The sequence below is a fragment of the Marmota monax genome, unplaced genomic scaffold, assembly GCF_021218885.2.
Source record: "Marmota monax isolate L192 unplaced genomic scaffold, Marmota_monax_Labrador192_F-V1.1 WCK01_AAM20220418_F8-fsc00116, whole genome shotgun sequence".
Classification (NCBI taxonomy): Eukaryota; Metazoa; Chordata; class Mammalia; order Rodentia; family Sciuridae; genus Marmota; species Marmota monax.
Window position 1 is genome coordinate 5618597 of NW_026695220.1, and position 16703 is coordinate 5635299.

Sequence of the window (16703 nt, forward strand, 5' to 3'; positions counted from 1 at the left end):
ATTTATAAAACTTTCTGTATTACTTTCTCATTAGCATTAATATTTCCATATCTACCAATCTACTGACCTACCTATATACATACTTACCTATTCAAATATAATTATTTATATTCTTCCTGCTTATGAACACTTTTTAAAAAAAATCTCATACCTGGGTAAAATTTAATGCTCTGAAACTTGCTCTTTTCATTTAATGTTATGTCTTGGGTATTACTCCAAATTATCATATTTTATTTTCAAAGGTTGTACATATTCTTTTATATGAGTATATACCCTCTGAAGATCCTCTGGTTATTCTGAAGTTTTATTTATTCCAACAACAATTACATAGCTGTGGAAGGCTTTGAACAAATATACCAGAGATATAATAATATCACTATATAATAGATTATTATATAATATAAAATATATTTCGATATATAATATAGTATGATATATATATATATATATATATATATATATATATATATATATATATAAAATATTCAAAGGGAAAAGCTCTTGTAGAATTATTCTTAAGAAAGTTCTGCAAAAGATTGTCTGAGGTTTTAATTTTAATACTTCATAAGAACTAAAAGGATTGTAGCAAGTTACATTTTCATTTCTTATTTTAACAATGCAGAGTATATCAAACCTTGAAAAGCTCTGGATATCACAAAATGTTTTGCTTTTCTACAAATTTGACTCTTTTTAAAATGTGGCTTTATATGTTTAAATTATGGCTTGCCACAATCCACATTTAATAAAGTTATTGTTTTTTTAGCTATTTGCTTAATAACTGACTAGTTTCAGCACTTTTCTGCAAATTTTTTTTAATTTTAATATTGATTTTGTAAGTAGTTTAAAAAGAAATTTGATATTGGTGCTTTATTCTGCTTTATACACACCAATCTCCCATCACCTCACACACATTGTGGCACATGCCTGTAATGCCAGCGGCTCAGGATGCTGATACAGGAGAATGGATAGTTCAAAGCCAGCCTCAACATAAGTGAGGCACTCAACAACTCAGTGAGACCTGTCTTTAAATGAAATACAAAATAGGACTGGGATGTGGCTCAGTGGTTGAATGTCCCTGAGCTCAATCTTCTTATACCAAAAAAAAAAAAAAAAAAAAAAAAAAAAATATATATATATATATATATATATATATATATATATATATATTTCTCACATTCTCCAAATTTCCCAATACGTTTCATTCTCCCAATAAGATTAGGTTGTTTTTAAACCAATATACATTTTACATGACTGCAACTGTATTAGCATTATTCACAGATTAAACAGGTAGTATAAATATTTTTTTTCTAAACAACTTTTTGTTTTCCCTGCAGTTAATAGTCACCTCATGTTTTATAGTTTTTAACTCATGATTTCAAGTGCCTCAGTAATTATCCCCTGATGTTCATTAACATGTAAAATGTATTGAACTGTCTCTTGGTCTCATTTTGTTGTTGTTGTTGTAGTTCTGTTTCCCTGTTGGAAGTGGTGACTGAATTATGGGTCCTGCTCTGTCCAGTGATAGAGGTGATGCTTCTCTAGAGAACTCTTGGTGCAAAGGTGCCCATCGAGATTGCTATAGAGACTCACAGTTTAGTAGGAGGTTCTGTGACAGCCATAGTGCTATTCAGTTCATGTCCATGAGGTTCAGAGGCCAGCTGCTGGGGATAGAAAGTTATGAGCACAAGCTCATAATCATAATTTGTTAATACTCATGACCTTGGTTGTGTTTGTTTTGAAGAAACTTTCTCACCATAAATCCTTCTGATGTTTAAACCTATAAAATAAACATGTCAAACTTGGTCAGCAAGTTCCCCCATCATTTGTTGGCTGAACCTCCAGGTTCCGGCTTTTTTTCTATTTGATTGTTTGTCTGTCTTTTCTCAATTCACTCACTGCACAGTTTAGCCACCTGAGTAAACAGTCATGTGGGTCCTAGCATTTCCCCATGAAGATTTCCTGGGTGGGTAGATCAGCAGAATGACTGTAATATCTTCTGGGTTATCTCTTCATTCTCAAAGTGAAAAATTTTAATAAATTGCAAGTAATATTTTCCATTGGACAATTTAATTGCAACATTGGGAGAGACAATGCTTTTTTTTTTTTTTAACATCTCTCCATCACCAGAATCTATAGTTCTTCCCTAGGGTTAGTCAGTAACAATGTAGGATTGCCCTAGCCCCACAAATATATATATTATTAGCATAGAGAAAATGTCTTTATTCTCCTTGTTTTCTGGGTAGCTTTTTACTCATTATATATATATATATATATATATATATATATATATATATATATATATATATCCCTAGAATGTGTATATTTTTGTGGGGTGGTCTAGTGTCTAGTGTATTTTTGTGTAGCTGGCTGTTGGCATGGGATGAAGGAGGGATTCCAGAAATCTGTTTGCAACTAAATTTTTTTTAAAATTTTTTTTAGAGTTATTCTATCCCCATAATTAAAAATGTCTAGTGAGTCCAATTCCTCTGTCTTTCAAGTGTTCAGCTTTCTTACCAGTTTCCCCTCAGCCACTAATTTACTTTATTGTCTCATATTTCTTAGTCACACTTATTTGCCTGTTCTCCAGTATCCCAAATTCTGATGAGACAGCACTTTTTGTTTTCTTTATCAATTTAAGTTTATTTATTTGTTCTAATTTGTTACACATGACAGCAAAATGCATTTCAATTCATAGTACACATATAGAGCACAATTTTTCATGTCTCTAGTTGTTCACAAAGTAGAGTCACACCATCTGTGTCTTCATACATTTACTTAGAGTTATGATATTTTCCCCTCCCTTCCTTTGCCCCATCTAAAGTTCTTCCATTCCTCCCATGTTCTCTGCCCCGCTATCCCCATTATAGATCAGTATCCACATATCAGATAAAGCATTTGGCATTTGTTTTTTGGGGATTGGATTACTTCACTTAGCATAATATTCTCCAGCTCCATCCATTTAGCTGCAAATGCCATGATTTTATTCTCTCTCTATTTCTTTTTGGATATTCTTCAGTTGTAGGTGGACACAATATCCTTTCTCCAATGCATGTTTTTGGTGCCTTTGTCTAATGTAAGATAACTGTCTCTATGGGGGTTTGTCTGTTTCCTCTATTCTGTACCATTGGTCAACAAGTCTATTTTGGTGCCAATGCCTTGCCCTTTTTGTTACAATTGCTCTGCAGTATAGTTTAAAGTCTGGTTTAGTGATGCCAACTGCTTCACTCTTCTTGCTAAGGATTGCTTTGGCTATTCTGAGTCTTATTTTTCCAGAAAAATTTCATGATTCCTTTGTCTATTTCTATGATGAATGTCTTTGGGATTTTGGTTGGAATTGCATTAAATCTGTATAGTGCTTTTGATAGTATGCTCATTTTGACAATGTTAATTCTGCCTATCCAAGTGCCACAGTCCGGCTGCAGCAAAATAACTGGGAGGGTGACAAGCAACTTGTGTACATTGATACAGCAGGAGTGGGAGCCATTTATTGTAGGACAGGAGTGGTATATATACATTCCACACAGCTTATCTTAATTAACATAAAATAGATACAGCAGTCAACCAATAAGGAATCTCCATACTTAATGGCTCCCTGGCGTTACTTCACAAACCACTCCCTCTGGCAAAATGCCAGGCGCCATCCTGACTTGTTTACAGACTCTAACATCCAAGAACAAGGGAGATCTTTCCATCTTCTAAGGTCTTTTTTATTTTCTTTTCTTTTATTTATTTTTTTTTAGTTTTCAGTAGTTTTCATTGTAGAGGTGTTTCACTCTTTAATTAAGTTGGTTTCCATGTTTTTTTTTTTTTCAGGCTATTGAAAATACAGCAGTTTTCCTAGTTTCTCAGAGGATTTCTCACTGATGTACAGAAATGCCTTTGAGTTATGAGTGTTGATTTTATATCCTGCTACTTTTCTGAATTCATTTGTTAGTTCTAGAAGTTTTCTGGTGAAATTTTTTGGATCCTCTACTTATAGAATCATGCTGTTGGCAAATAGTGACAGTTGAGTTCTTCTTTTCCTATGGATATCCCTTTAATTTCTTTTGTCTTTCTTATTGATGGCTTCTTTCCTATGCTTTTTCTTTCCTTTAGCTATACTTTTAGGGGTTTTGAGAAAGTTAGAGGGAATGCCAACTACAGAGCTAGACTAATTAACAGATAGTTAAGCATTTACAAATTACTTAAAATTTTTACTTTTGTTCTTTTGTTTGACTTATTACAAGTTTTTTTTTTCAAAATACTTGCATGTATTTGAATTTCTGACAACATATTTTACATTATATGGAACAATTTATCATCTTTTTCTTTAAATGTTTATAAATCTCATGTCCTTTTAAAAATAGCTTCTCATGTTTGGGGTATAAAAATATTCATAGTTTCTCCATAGATATAAAATGGTAATTTTATAATTTATTTCCTTATGTAAATGAGGATACATGTATGGATACATATACATATCACATAGATCTATGAGTCATATATTTTTCTATAGTACAAGTATTTATACATAACTCTCCAAAATATATGTTGATTATTTGTTTTAATAAATGCTAGAATTACTCTTTTTTTTCAGTTTTTTTTTTGTTGTTGTTCCTTTCAAACTCTGTCTTCTATGTATTCATTATAAAGCAAAATTGTTTATTTTTTCATGTATGATGTCATACAGAATTTACAGAAGAATTTTGGAAGGATTTCCATATTTAAAACACTTTCTACCCAACAAACTGCTATAAAATTTCAATCATTTAATTTTTATATTCTTCATTAGAATTTTATGTTTTAGTATGCACTCATTAAAGTTTATTCCTAGATATACTTTGCTAAATTCATAAAAAATTTTTTTCTTCATTTTATTTTCTAAGAGAAATTCGTTTCTGATTGAAAACCAACACATTTCTTATATCAATTATTCAATAAGGCATTGTATAGAATTATTTTATTTTTAGTGTTTTGTTGAAGTTTATTAATTTTCTAGAATTATAAACATTTCATCTGTAAACCACAGTAATGCTTTCTTCTTTTGATATTCATACCTACTCATTTTTCATTTGTTCCTATACATAAATATTTTCAGAAACCTAGATTAATTGCAAGCATCATTTATATTAATTTATATTAATTTATATTATGCCTACATAAAGCTAAATGTCAACGACTTTATATCCAGTTTAACATTTTTAGTCTTGAATTCTTCGTTGATTTATCAATTGTACAGTTCCAGGCTTGTTTTAATTTGCATTTTTGCAATATTTTCTGATGTGTTTCTTTTTCTTTCTTTCTTTCTTTCCTTCCTTCCTTCCTTCCTTTCTTTCTTTCTTTTCTTTCTTTTTTGATTTTAGATGGACAACATGCCTTTACTTCATTTGTTTCTTTTTATGCAGTGTTAAAAATCAAACCCAGTGCCTCACACATGCTAGGCAAGTGCTCTGCTACTGAGCTACAGCCCCAGCCCAATGTGTTATTTCTTTTAATCTCTCTAATTTGAATTGTTATATTGACCTTTTTAAAACAAAACAAAATAGGTTTGTTTTATTTTAATAGTTATTTTAATACATATTATTAACATATATCTGTATGTGTGTAAAAATTTCTTGTTTCCTCTTACCACAGTGTGTGACTTGCATTAGATTTATTTAATGTGTGAATTGGTTTAATGTGTGATTGATATAATTGTCAATATTTGTCTGATTTTCATCTTCTATAAGTTTTTGAATTCATATAATTGATTTGCCTTCTATTTTTTCAAATGAATAACCTCTATCTATGATATATTTTTTTAAAGATTAGAATATTGTTACATTTCAGTATCTTTTCCTTTGTGTCTTTTAGTTTCAAAGATTTTGTGTATTATATTTTCAGTTTTTTAATTTCCATTGTTTGATTCAAATTTCAAATTAACACTTTCCTCTCTCTATTTTTTTCCCCTTTCAATGCTGTGTATCAAACCCAGGCCCCTGCCTATGATAGGCAAGTGCTCTACCACTGAGCTACATCCATATTTTGCTGTATTCCTCTTAAGTAAAATAAATGCATCAATGCCCTTACAATTGATTCTAATGTCTTTATTTCTGTATTTTTGATATGTGTATGCAATCATAATTTTATGATTGTTTAATTTTATATTCACATTTACATGGAATACACATTCATTTATAATTCTCATCCAGAACATTCTCCTCCATATTTGGCAGGTTTCTTGGGCTCATTAATATTCTAGTGGATTTGTTTGTTGTTTCATTTTATTTAAAGAGAAGCCTAAACATCTACATTACTCAAAGATTTCTGAAGTTCTCTAATCATATTTGAATCTTATTTCTTTATATTTAATGTCAAATTGCATCATTCTTATGCCCTAATGAATACACTGAAATAGTGTTCTGAATTCCTTAAGAAATTCATATGGATTTAACAAGATAAAAACAACAACTTTGATAATTACAATAATTAACAAGCAAATTAACAAGCAAATATTTTTTGATTGTTTATAAAATATTGTAGACAATAATCAGTATTTTTATAACTATATACACTGTGTAAAACATTTGTGTAATCGCTTCTCCATATCAATATAGTATATCTGAACAGATTTAACACCAGTTTGTATTATTAAAAATACAAAACATAAGAAAATTGCTCCAAAATCATCTGAAAATTTTTCTTCAATAGTGATATATAGAGATGATTGTCCTTAACTCATGTAACTTTATGTCTAATTGCATAGAATTTGAACCTTTCAATGTTTTTTTTCAGCATGGGGCCCTTGTTGTAGTTGAAATCAGGTATCTAAATAGTTTCTTTAGATCCCCATCCTTGAGAAAACCTGTTCTATTTTCTTTAATTTAAATAAACCCCATATAATTCAGAACTTAATCCTTTCATATGTCCAAAAAAGATATTAATCCAGTCAGAAGAACATATGCTGTTCATAGTGTATTCATTTCTCATAGGACTCTGTATCTACCACAATTCATAAATATAAGCTATCAATATATTTTATATTAAAATTAATTAAGATAATACTGTTATTGTATTATAAAATGTGAAAGAACATTGATTTATAACTAACAACATTTTTTTGTAAAAATACTAATGAGAGATTAAGTAGAGATGTATTGAAATGGTTAGTCATTTGCTCCCAAACACAGAATTTTCATGAGTGTAGCAGCTACAAAGACTGATAATAGTAAATTTACATTAGAAATTTACTTAGGATGGTATAATTTTCAAGTATGGTTAAAAAATTATAGTAAATTTCTGCAAAACATTGATTTTATTAACACAAAATTTTTCATTCCTAAAAATCAAATGATTATAAAAATCATGTAATAATATTTGCCTTAATGTGTAAAATGAAGTTCAGAATCAAGCACAAATATTTATAAAAGTATTTTATAGCCTCAAAAATGTACATTGAGTCTTTTAGAACTTTTACAAACCGTGGAAAGCTTTTCCTTTGCAAGAAATTATTCTGTCCTTGAAAAACGTATAACATTCATTTATCATCACCTACCTGCTAAGTGCCAGGTTTTCCTGCCAGTTATTATGAACATTGGAAATGGCCCTAGAAATTGTCAAGATGCTTCCAGAAGGCAAGACCATCCAACCACATACTATTACATCAAGCATTTAGTCCTCATAATAAATAATATTGTACAGTGCTACCATAAATGGAAGCTGGAAGATATTCACTGACAAGTACATCAATGTTTTGATAACACCACATGGAAATTAGAATGGCCCATATATATATATTATTGATAATATTTATTATTTAAAATATTCAATAAATTCAAATAATTTTTTTAGAAAATAAATTGAGCTAAAAGACCTTATGAAATATTCTGAATTCTAATTATAGTAGATAAAAGTAATAATATGAACAAGAAAGAAGTATTTTCACTTGCATTATTAAATAAATTCTGAATTGTAATTAAATTTGATACAAGTAATCATGTGAACAAGAAAATGCAGAATACTATTTGATGAAAGTTTGTACTACAATGTTATTGTTTTCAATATAGTGATTAAGAGGTGTTTTTAATGAAGACATACTTTTTCTAGAAAGAGAAAAAAATGAAGTGTATAACTACTTATTCCCCTAAGTCCTAAGGTTATGATCTATATGCTTTACATTATGTAGGTCCTTCATTAATAATAGTGACTAAGTAATCATTAAATACATTTTGAATTTGTGAGCTATGCTGAAGAAAAAGGTCATCTTCCGAAAGGTACTGCATAAACAGCTTCATGAAATTCAAAGTCTTACAAAATAATTTGCAACATAATGTAAAAAGGTTAGGGCTATAAAATGCTATTCAGATATTATGAAGTAAAATAAAAAATCTATCCCAGGTAGCAAAAAAAAATCATATAACATACATAAAATCCCTTTACTGTTTGAAATATGAAATAAAATCTTGAAAAGTCATAGAATATGGAGCTATAATGTTGGCAAACTATGATTTAAATGCATAAGTTAAGTATTGGTTTGCACCTAACAGGAAAAAAAAATACATGAGGGATAATTGTGAATACATGAGCTAAGCTTCAACTCATACCATAGATGAAACTTAATTATACAAAAGTGCTTCATTTAATGAAGCTTATTATAATTAGTTTTGGCATGCATATGGATAATATAGTGGTATCTACTTTTAAATTGCTTAAATTAATTAAGTAATGACCTCCATATCATTTTACAGTAAAATTTAAGGCAGAAAAGTTATTTGCTTTTCCAGGGCATAATAAAGAGGAAAAAGAAATATGTGCATGCAAGTGTAATAGAGAAAATAATCCAGCCAGGATAGAAAACATAGTTTAGAGGTATGAGAATTAAGCACAAAGATTCACTTGTACAAAAAATAAATTATTTTCATATGGAGTTCAGTTTACTGTTGAGAGCCATCCATGGGCTGTGTATGGACTGTGTTGTGCACCCACCTAGCCTAATGAATAGGATAACCTGGTGTCTGGGATCTTGCAGTGGACATTTCCTCTAGTGTATTGCCCAGAGACATTGTGAATTTCTATTGCACTCTGCCATGTCCCACACCGCACTGGAGATGAGGGTGACTTGCCAAGATGTCAACCAACCTGCTGACTGTAAGACTTCCAGAAGCAATACTCCACCCTTGAAACCTTACCCCTGCCTTTGATGTAATCCCTTAAATAAACCATGGGAGCCATTTTCTAATTGTTCAGCTCCAGCTTCTATGTGGGCTGGACCTATCAGGAGCTCCCCTTTTAAAACTATCTCTCCTGACTTTGTCTTTTGTTCTTTACTAATTATTCTAGACTTTAATTTCTCTGGTGGCTTACAGCCTCCTTGGTAGGAAGAAGAAACCCCTATATGAGGCACTGGACACCTTCCCATAGTTCACATTTTATTTATTTATTTTTTGTATTGTTTTGGTGTGGTTTCTTAAAAGTAAAATATAAGTACATATGACTTTTGTTTGGTAGGTAGAAAAATTTATGGTAGATCCAAAACTGAAAATAAATACAAAGGAAGCAAGTCAACTCATAAATAAAACATCACTGTCATCATGGCAGGAATCGTAAGTCTTAGGAATAAATAATTATTAAAAATTATTAGAATTCCTAGTTCAGAAATAATTTTTAAAACCTTGATCAAAATATATTTCTATAGCAAATTCACATGAATTTCTATTTATACAATCCTCCTGACTCAACAGAAACAGACTTTGAAACTATACCTGACTTCTCATGAAAGATTTTTAGATTTTACACTTTGAAATAGAACTCTTGCTTATAACTGAAACATAATGTTTTGGTTATATTTAGCATTACATAGAAATTCAGACACTACTAAAATAGCCTATAAAGGAGAAACACTTAATTTAGCTTTCAGAAAGAAGTCCATAAAATACATTGCTACCACATGTACTACTTATATGTTCAGAAAGAAAGAAAAAAATTACATAGACCTTAGGTGTTGTTTTTTTTTTTTTATTGTGTGTGTGTGTGTGTGTGTGTGTGTGTGTGTGTGGTGCTGGGGATTGAACCCAGGGCCTTATGCATGTGAGGCAAGCTCTCTACCAACTGAGCTATATCCCCAGACCCATACCTTAGTATTTTAAAAATGCATTTTTGCTTTCTGAATGAAATGGAAACAACATGATATGTAATCTAAAGAGAATATTAACTTACCTGTGGATAAAAATTACCTCATCAGGCGTCAGTATCTTCTTTTTGCAGTATCTTCTATTTGGGGTGGGCTTGTTAATAAATATTTGATGATTGTATGAACTGATATTTTCAATATGCTATAGTTTTGGTAGCTAGTAGGGATTGCCAACTTAGGCATAAATTTGTATCTTCAAAGGAAGTTGTAGTCATGAACACTTCATGCTTTGGGCCTGATGTTCAGAACATATGATGGCATACTTTACCAAAAGCTGTTCTAAAGTTGCAAGTGGCAACACAGCTGGTGGAATTTTTTTTTTAATTTAAATTATTTTTTCTCACTAAATGTTTTCCATTTTTTTCAGAAAACGTTTTTTAAACACTTTAGGGCAGAAACGTAGTCCTGTGTGAAATACTTTATTTACACTGTGCATTTTACGCTGCACTCACATAAATTATGCTTCAAGAGAAAAATGTTAATGCATTATGTATCTGTTAACATTATTAGTAGTGTTCATTCATTCACTAGAAAGAAATCCTTTAATTTAATATTATAGCAATTCTATAATTTTTTATTTAAAGTTGTACTCTGTAAATTTAGTTTAAACATTTCTTTATTCTGGCACTCTCTCTCTGGCAATGGCCCAGATTCTCACTTGAATGTATATTTTGTACTTTACCCCAAAAATGTCTCTTCCCTGAGAAAGCCCATAATCTCCTTTCCTGAATAACCTTTTCTGAATAAATCTCTGTATTTCTGAGAAACAAGCAAACAAAAGTTCTTCATCCCAATCCATACATTTTTCTATATTTCTTCAGTGACATAAAAATTTGTAACTCTACTTTCAAATCTATAAATACATTTTGAGTCTGTTTCTATTCTATAAGGTCAAAGGTTGAAATCCACTTTCATTTATGGTCTCATACTGAGCTCTTTCCTTAATACCATTTACTAAATAACCCAGTTAATTCACATCAAATTATGTCCAAATGTCTCATTTATAGAAGTAAAATGTTATGTGTTCTCAGAGCTCTCTTTGGCCCATCTGTTTTTCTTACAAAGTCTTCATATGTAGACTATCATGCTAGATGGCACATGAAGTCCCACCTGGTTACTCTTCTTTTTCAAAGATTACATTGATTTAAAAGACATTATTTTTTCTCTAGATTTTAGAATGTGTTTATTAGCTCATATAACAAACTTCAATTAAATTTTGGTAATATACTGTGTGAATTAATTGGGTAATAATTGGTTTAGTCAATTTAACTGAACATAATAATAGAGTCTTATGACAGAAAACTTAAACATATTTTGTTATTTCTAAGATTTCTATGTGTTTTGTCGGTATAGTAGTTGATGTCACATTGTGTAATAAATTTTGATATTTTAACTGATGGAGAGTAATTGCTATTTTTTTAAAAAAATTGCGTATATCCTCTGAATCTGCCAGACTATATCCTTTGTACTAATTTTGATGGAAAAATGATTCTTTCCCTTATCAATATTCTTTTAAGGTTCATCCACATTGAGTCACTAATCCAGTCTTTTCTATCACTGAATAATATCCCATTGCTGAATAATATCCCATTGTATAGATACAATACATTTTATTTATCTATATTATAATTTGATGAACCTTGAGACAATTAAAAATACTGTATGAACATTCACAATAGGCTTTACCATTTATTTTTGTTTTTCTTGAGTATATAAAAAGTGTAGTAGTTAGATCATCTGGCAAGTCTGATTAAACATTTGAGGAACTGACAGAGTATTTCCAAAGCATGGATTCATGTTACTACCTCACCAGAAGTCTGTGAGTTCTATTTCCCCATAGCTTTGAAAATCAATACTTCTTTCGCCTATTTTTTTTAAATTATAGCCATATTGTTTGTTGTAAAAAGGCAAGTATATCTACTTGCATTTTCATTCTTTCATCATTAAGTATAATAATAATTTAGCTTTATTTGTTTCCCATTTTAAATATTCTTTATCATATTGTAAAAGTTCCACTGAATGTGTTTAAGATGAAATGGTGTAAAATCTTGCCAAATGTTTTGTTTTCTGCATCTCTTAAACCTATTGTGCAATTCACTTGTCTTTTCTTCCTTAATTACATGATAAGGCGTAATACATTAATGGATTTTAGGTTGTACAAGCAACTTTGCATTATTGTGATAAATTCCACTTGGTCATAGTATATAAACCTTTTTATATGTAATGCTATCATTGTGCTGAGTGTTCTTTGCTTTAGATTAGTAAAATGTTAGTTGGTAGATTCTTGTCAGTTTCATTGAAACATTGTACTATTGGCATCATAGATGGTTACATTGTTTCCTCCCTCCTTCTATTTTAGAAAGTTTATAAATAACTTCTATTAGTTCTGCTTTAAATATTTGCTAGAATATCACCACAAAGTCATATAGTTCTGGTTATTTATTAATCTTGCTTATTTAATTACTTGATTCAAATGTTTTATTGCTATAAATATAATCAATTTTTTAATTTATTTTTGTATCATTCTCAGTAATTTGTATTTGCTGAAAATTTCCCCATTTCATAGTATTTTAACATGTTTTGACATATAATTTAATAATAGTCTCTCATTCATGATTTCAGCAATGTGAGTATTCTGATTTATTTTTCCTCATGTAGATAAATTTTTATTCACTTTGTTATTACTATAAAAGGATAAATTTTGATCTCATTGATATTCTTCATTGCTTATCTGGGCTCTTTTTTAAATTTATTTTACTTTTTATAATTTACTTCCTTCTGCTTGTTTTACTTTGATTTTCTTTTTTCCTTTAATATTTTATTATGTAAATTTAGGATATTGATTGAAACCATCATTTTAGAGCAATATTGTTTTATTTCTTTAATGTTACTTTGACTATATTTTGTGAATTACATTCTTAGTAGTTATTCCAGAACTTGTCATACAAATCTTAGCTTATCAAAATATACCACAAATTTATATTAACTTATTTTTAGAGTGATATAGATAAGTTTCACCTTTATAGACCTATTCAATCTTCATTTCCTTTGTGTGTGTGTGTGTTTGTATATGCTACCATTATTATACACAATGAATCTGTAATGTAACAGTATATATCAGTTATATATGAATATGTAAATATTTGATATTCATATTCAAAATTGTAAACAAAACAATGATGACTACAAAGTATTATGAAATCCTTCAATAATGATTTATTATAAGTTTTTCAAATATTGGAGATATTCTTCATTTAAACAATACATAAATACCTGGATGTATTGACTTCATCTTTATAAAAGATTTCATGTTGGCACCTGTTCTCTTCATAGTCAGTTGTATTTTGCAGACACCTTTTGGCAGCACATCTCGGAATGCACAGACACAAATATTCCTGATTATCTTCTTCACTCAAACAACTACATCTCTTTGCAGGACTCTAAAAAAGAAAAAAAAAGCAATAATAATGTTTTCACGTTCCATCATAAACACCATCTTTGTCATTTCAAGTTGGCTTTCATGTTAGATTTTAGGAATTAAAATTTTGTGTTCCTGTGGCAAGGATAAATAAAATTCACTTTTGATTTATATCATAATCATTTTCTGCACTCATATACTGTTCAGACTCAAATCTCAAATTATAATAAGCATACATTTTACAAAAATTAAATATATGATTATTCATTACACAAATATTTCAAACCTTTTTCATTTATTTTTATCTAATTTTCACTGATATTCCTTGAATTTTAAATGGCATTGTGAAAATATCATTAAATGGAGAAACAGGTCCATGGAAAATTCATTTCTGGTATCAAAACTTTTTTTTTTTCTCTATGAGGGAGTATTTGGATTCTCCTTTGAACCATAAGTAAAATGTTACTGGATTCATTATTATAAATGAGTTCAGTTATATCTTTAACATATATTTAGTTTATATTTCCATAAAGTCATGATTTTATGTTTTTTTGAAAATTATCTTTTTAACAATTTTAGAAGTATGCCACATATCATCAATGGATTATCATGACAAAGAGGTGAATTTTGCCACCAGGTAAGACACCTCTTAAGGAGAGGTTAAACCCAGCCTTGTCCTTTCCTAATTGCTTAAAACAACTCTAATATAGCAAAAGAACTTCAATTTCCCACCCTTCTTTTTATCAGTTTCCTCTGGATATATCCATATATTCTTGTGATCGGGTTTATAGAAAATAAGTTATTTTCCATGAATAAAAACAAGTTTAGGAATTTGGTTTCATGATCTGAACCTTTGGTGGCAAAAATTTGATGGCTTATAGAAATCTAATCTTTGTTGGGTAAGAGTAAACTGAAAATTTTTTTTTTCATTTTTATTTTGTGCTCAATTCAAGGAAGAATGTCAAGTCGAAAAGGAAGAGCTCTTAAACATTACAGGTAAGTAGGGATTTTTTTCAAATGTTATTTACATATTAACTGTGGCTAAAATTTTATTATTAAAACTGTAGACCTCATCCGTCTCTGTATTTGTTTACAATGCAGGAATGACTTTATTTCCAACAGTTTGGACATGCTATGATTTCCTAGATTCAGAAAGTATTAGTTGTATAAGCTCTTAAATTAAAGGATTACTGTTATAATTGGCTTACAAAATTAAATAAACACATATAAGAAACAACAAATATTAGCATTTTATTACTTTATTTTCCCCTTCTCATTTTACACACACACTCACAAATACACACAATACTAGTTTGGCTTTGAGAAACTTGAGCTATAGCACATTGTTCCCCCAAATGTAGTATTTCTAATGAAAACAAGTATAATTATCTTTCATTACCTTAGAAAAATGATCAAAGATAAGAAGAAAACCTAGCTCTAATACTACATTTCTAGTATATAACTTGATTTGAAGTTTTCTTATTATTGTAAACCAGTGTATAAATCATTCACCTGCAGCATAATCAGAAAACAAAACAACAATAACTTTGAATTACCAATATGTGGAAAAGACAAAAGCATCAGTGTTACTAGTTTTGGCTCTCTCTCTCTCTCTCTCTCTCTCTCTCTCTCTCTCTCTCTCTCTCTCTCTGTAGGCCTTATTGTTTTATAGAGATTGTATTAGGAGATTTAGATTTACATGCCTGCCATGACCTTGATTGCATTGAAAGTTATCCCAGCTGATTTGCTTTAATTATGAAAGCAATATAATTTAGTTATTCTTATTTTAAAATTCATTCCACTTATTTTCTATATATGAGGATTCATATACACATATATAAATGCTAATATATTTTCTTGATTTTTGGTATAAGCTCTCAAAATTTTTAACATTATCAATGGACTTCAGTATGCACAGTGTTGTCAAACATTTCACATATACAGTCTATTTGAAGGGTTAAATGATGTGGGTTTCAAAAAAGTAGGTGAGACTACACTATTCAACATGGTACCTCAGACACTGACTTTGGGTGCATTTGTCTGCTGGGAATTATTCATGTTTTACTTTTGTGTCTCTGACAGCTACTCCGGCAGTCACTGCCCCACTAGCAGTGTTTTTCCCATAGTTTCTATTTGTTTATGTTGCCTGTTTCAGGAGTGTGATCAGGAGTATATGTAATTATATGTTTAGTCCACAAAAGACTAAAAGAGCATAGCTTCCCAGATACTGGGTAAAAACATAGTTTTCTTTATTAGTTTATTTGTTTGCATATTGTAGTGTAGTCTGTGTGAGTTCAGAAGAGCACAAAGAAAAAAAGAAGGTACTAATAGATAATCACACTAAGCCTAGAATCTATGAAGACTTAGATGTGCTTATTAAACTATATTAACTAAAGCATAAATAAAACAATTCATGATTTGTTAATTTATAATAGAAAAAAGTCACAAACTAAAGAATCATTGTATTTGTAACTATTATAAATATAGGTAACTAAAAAATACACAATAAATTATTGAGAAAGAGCAATGTTTTTACAACATGGGATAATAGTATAGAATTCAAAGTCAGGCTCAGTATAATTTTCTATGAATATATGCTTTATTTTTACTTTATTTTCACAGTAATTATTACAGGGATTTCAAATAAACTGAGGGTTTCTTTTCTTTTCTGGTTTTGTTTTTTGTTTGTTTGCATGAGAGATGACTGAATTATATTTGAAAGCAAATAAAATTTATAGTCAAAGAGACCAGAAAAGCGCATCTCAGTTTCCAAATGACCTTGAGCAAATCTTCAGCTGTATGCACTTCACTTTCTGTATAGTTTGGAAAACATCCACTTTTCATAGTCCTCATGAGGAAAAAAGGTTAAATGACTGCCCAGCTTTATGAAACTAGAAAGAAGTCAGCACAAAAGCACATAGCACAATTCTCAACCCATGGTACATTCTGAATAAATATTAACCATCTTTATGAGTGATAGAACTAGGATTTAGACTCAGGTATCCTAGGCCTATGTGTTTTACATGCTGTCATCTCTTATCTATCATTTTCACAAAGTACAGCTGAACCAGAACAAGAATGTTATTCCATTATGCTTCTTGAATTTATTTTAATAAGTTTATTATAGTTATACATAAA

General features: G+C 29.8%; 1 protein-coding gene across 1 annotated transcript in view; it reads right to left on the minus strand.

Moving 5' to 3' along the window:
- Positions 1-16703, minus strand: part of Eys (eyes shut homolog) — a 1592434-nt gene that overhangs the window by 1437383 nt on the left and 138348 nt on the right. Inside the window, 1 exon segment of the mRNA XM_046432606.1 lies at positions 13421-13587. Coding sequence (XP_046288562.1) covers positions 13421-13587 — 167 coding nt within the window.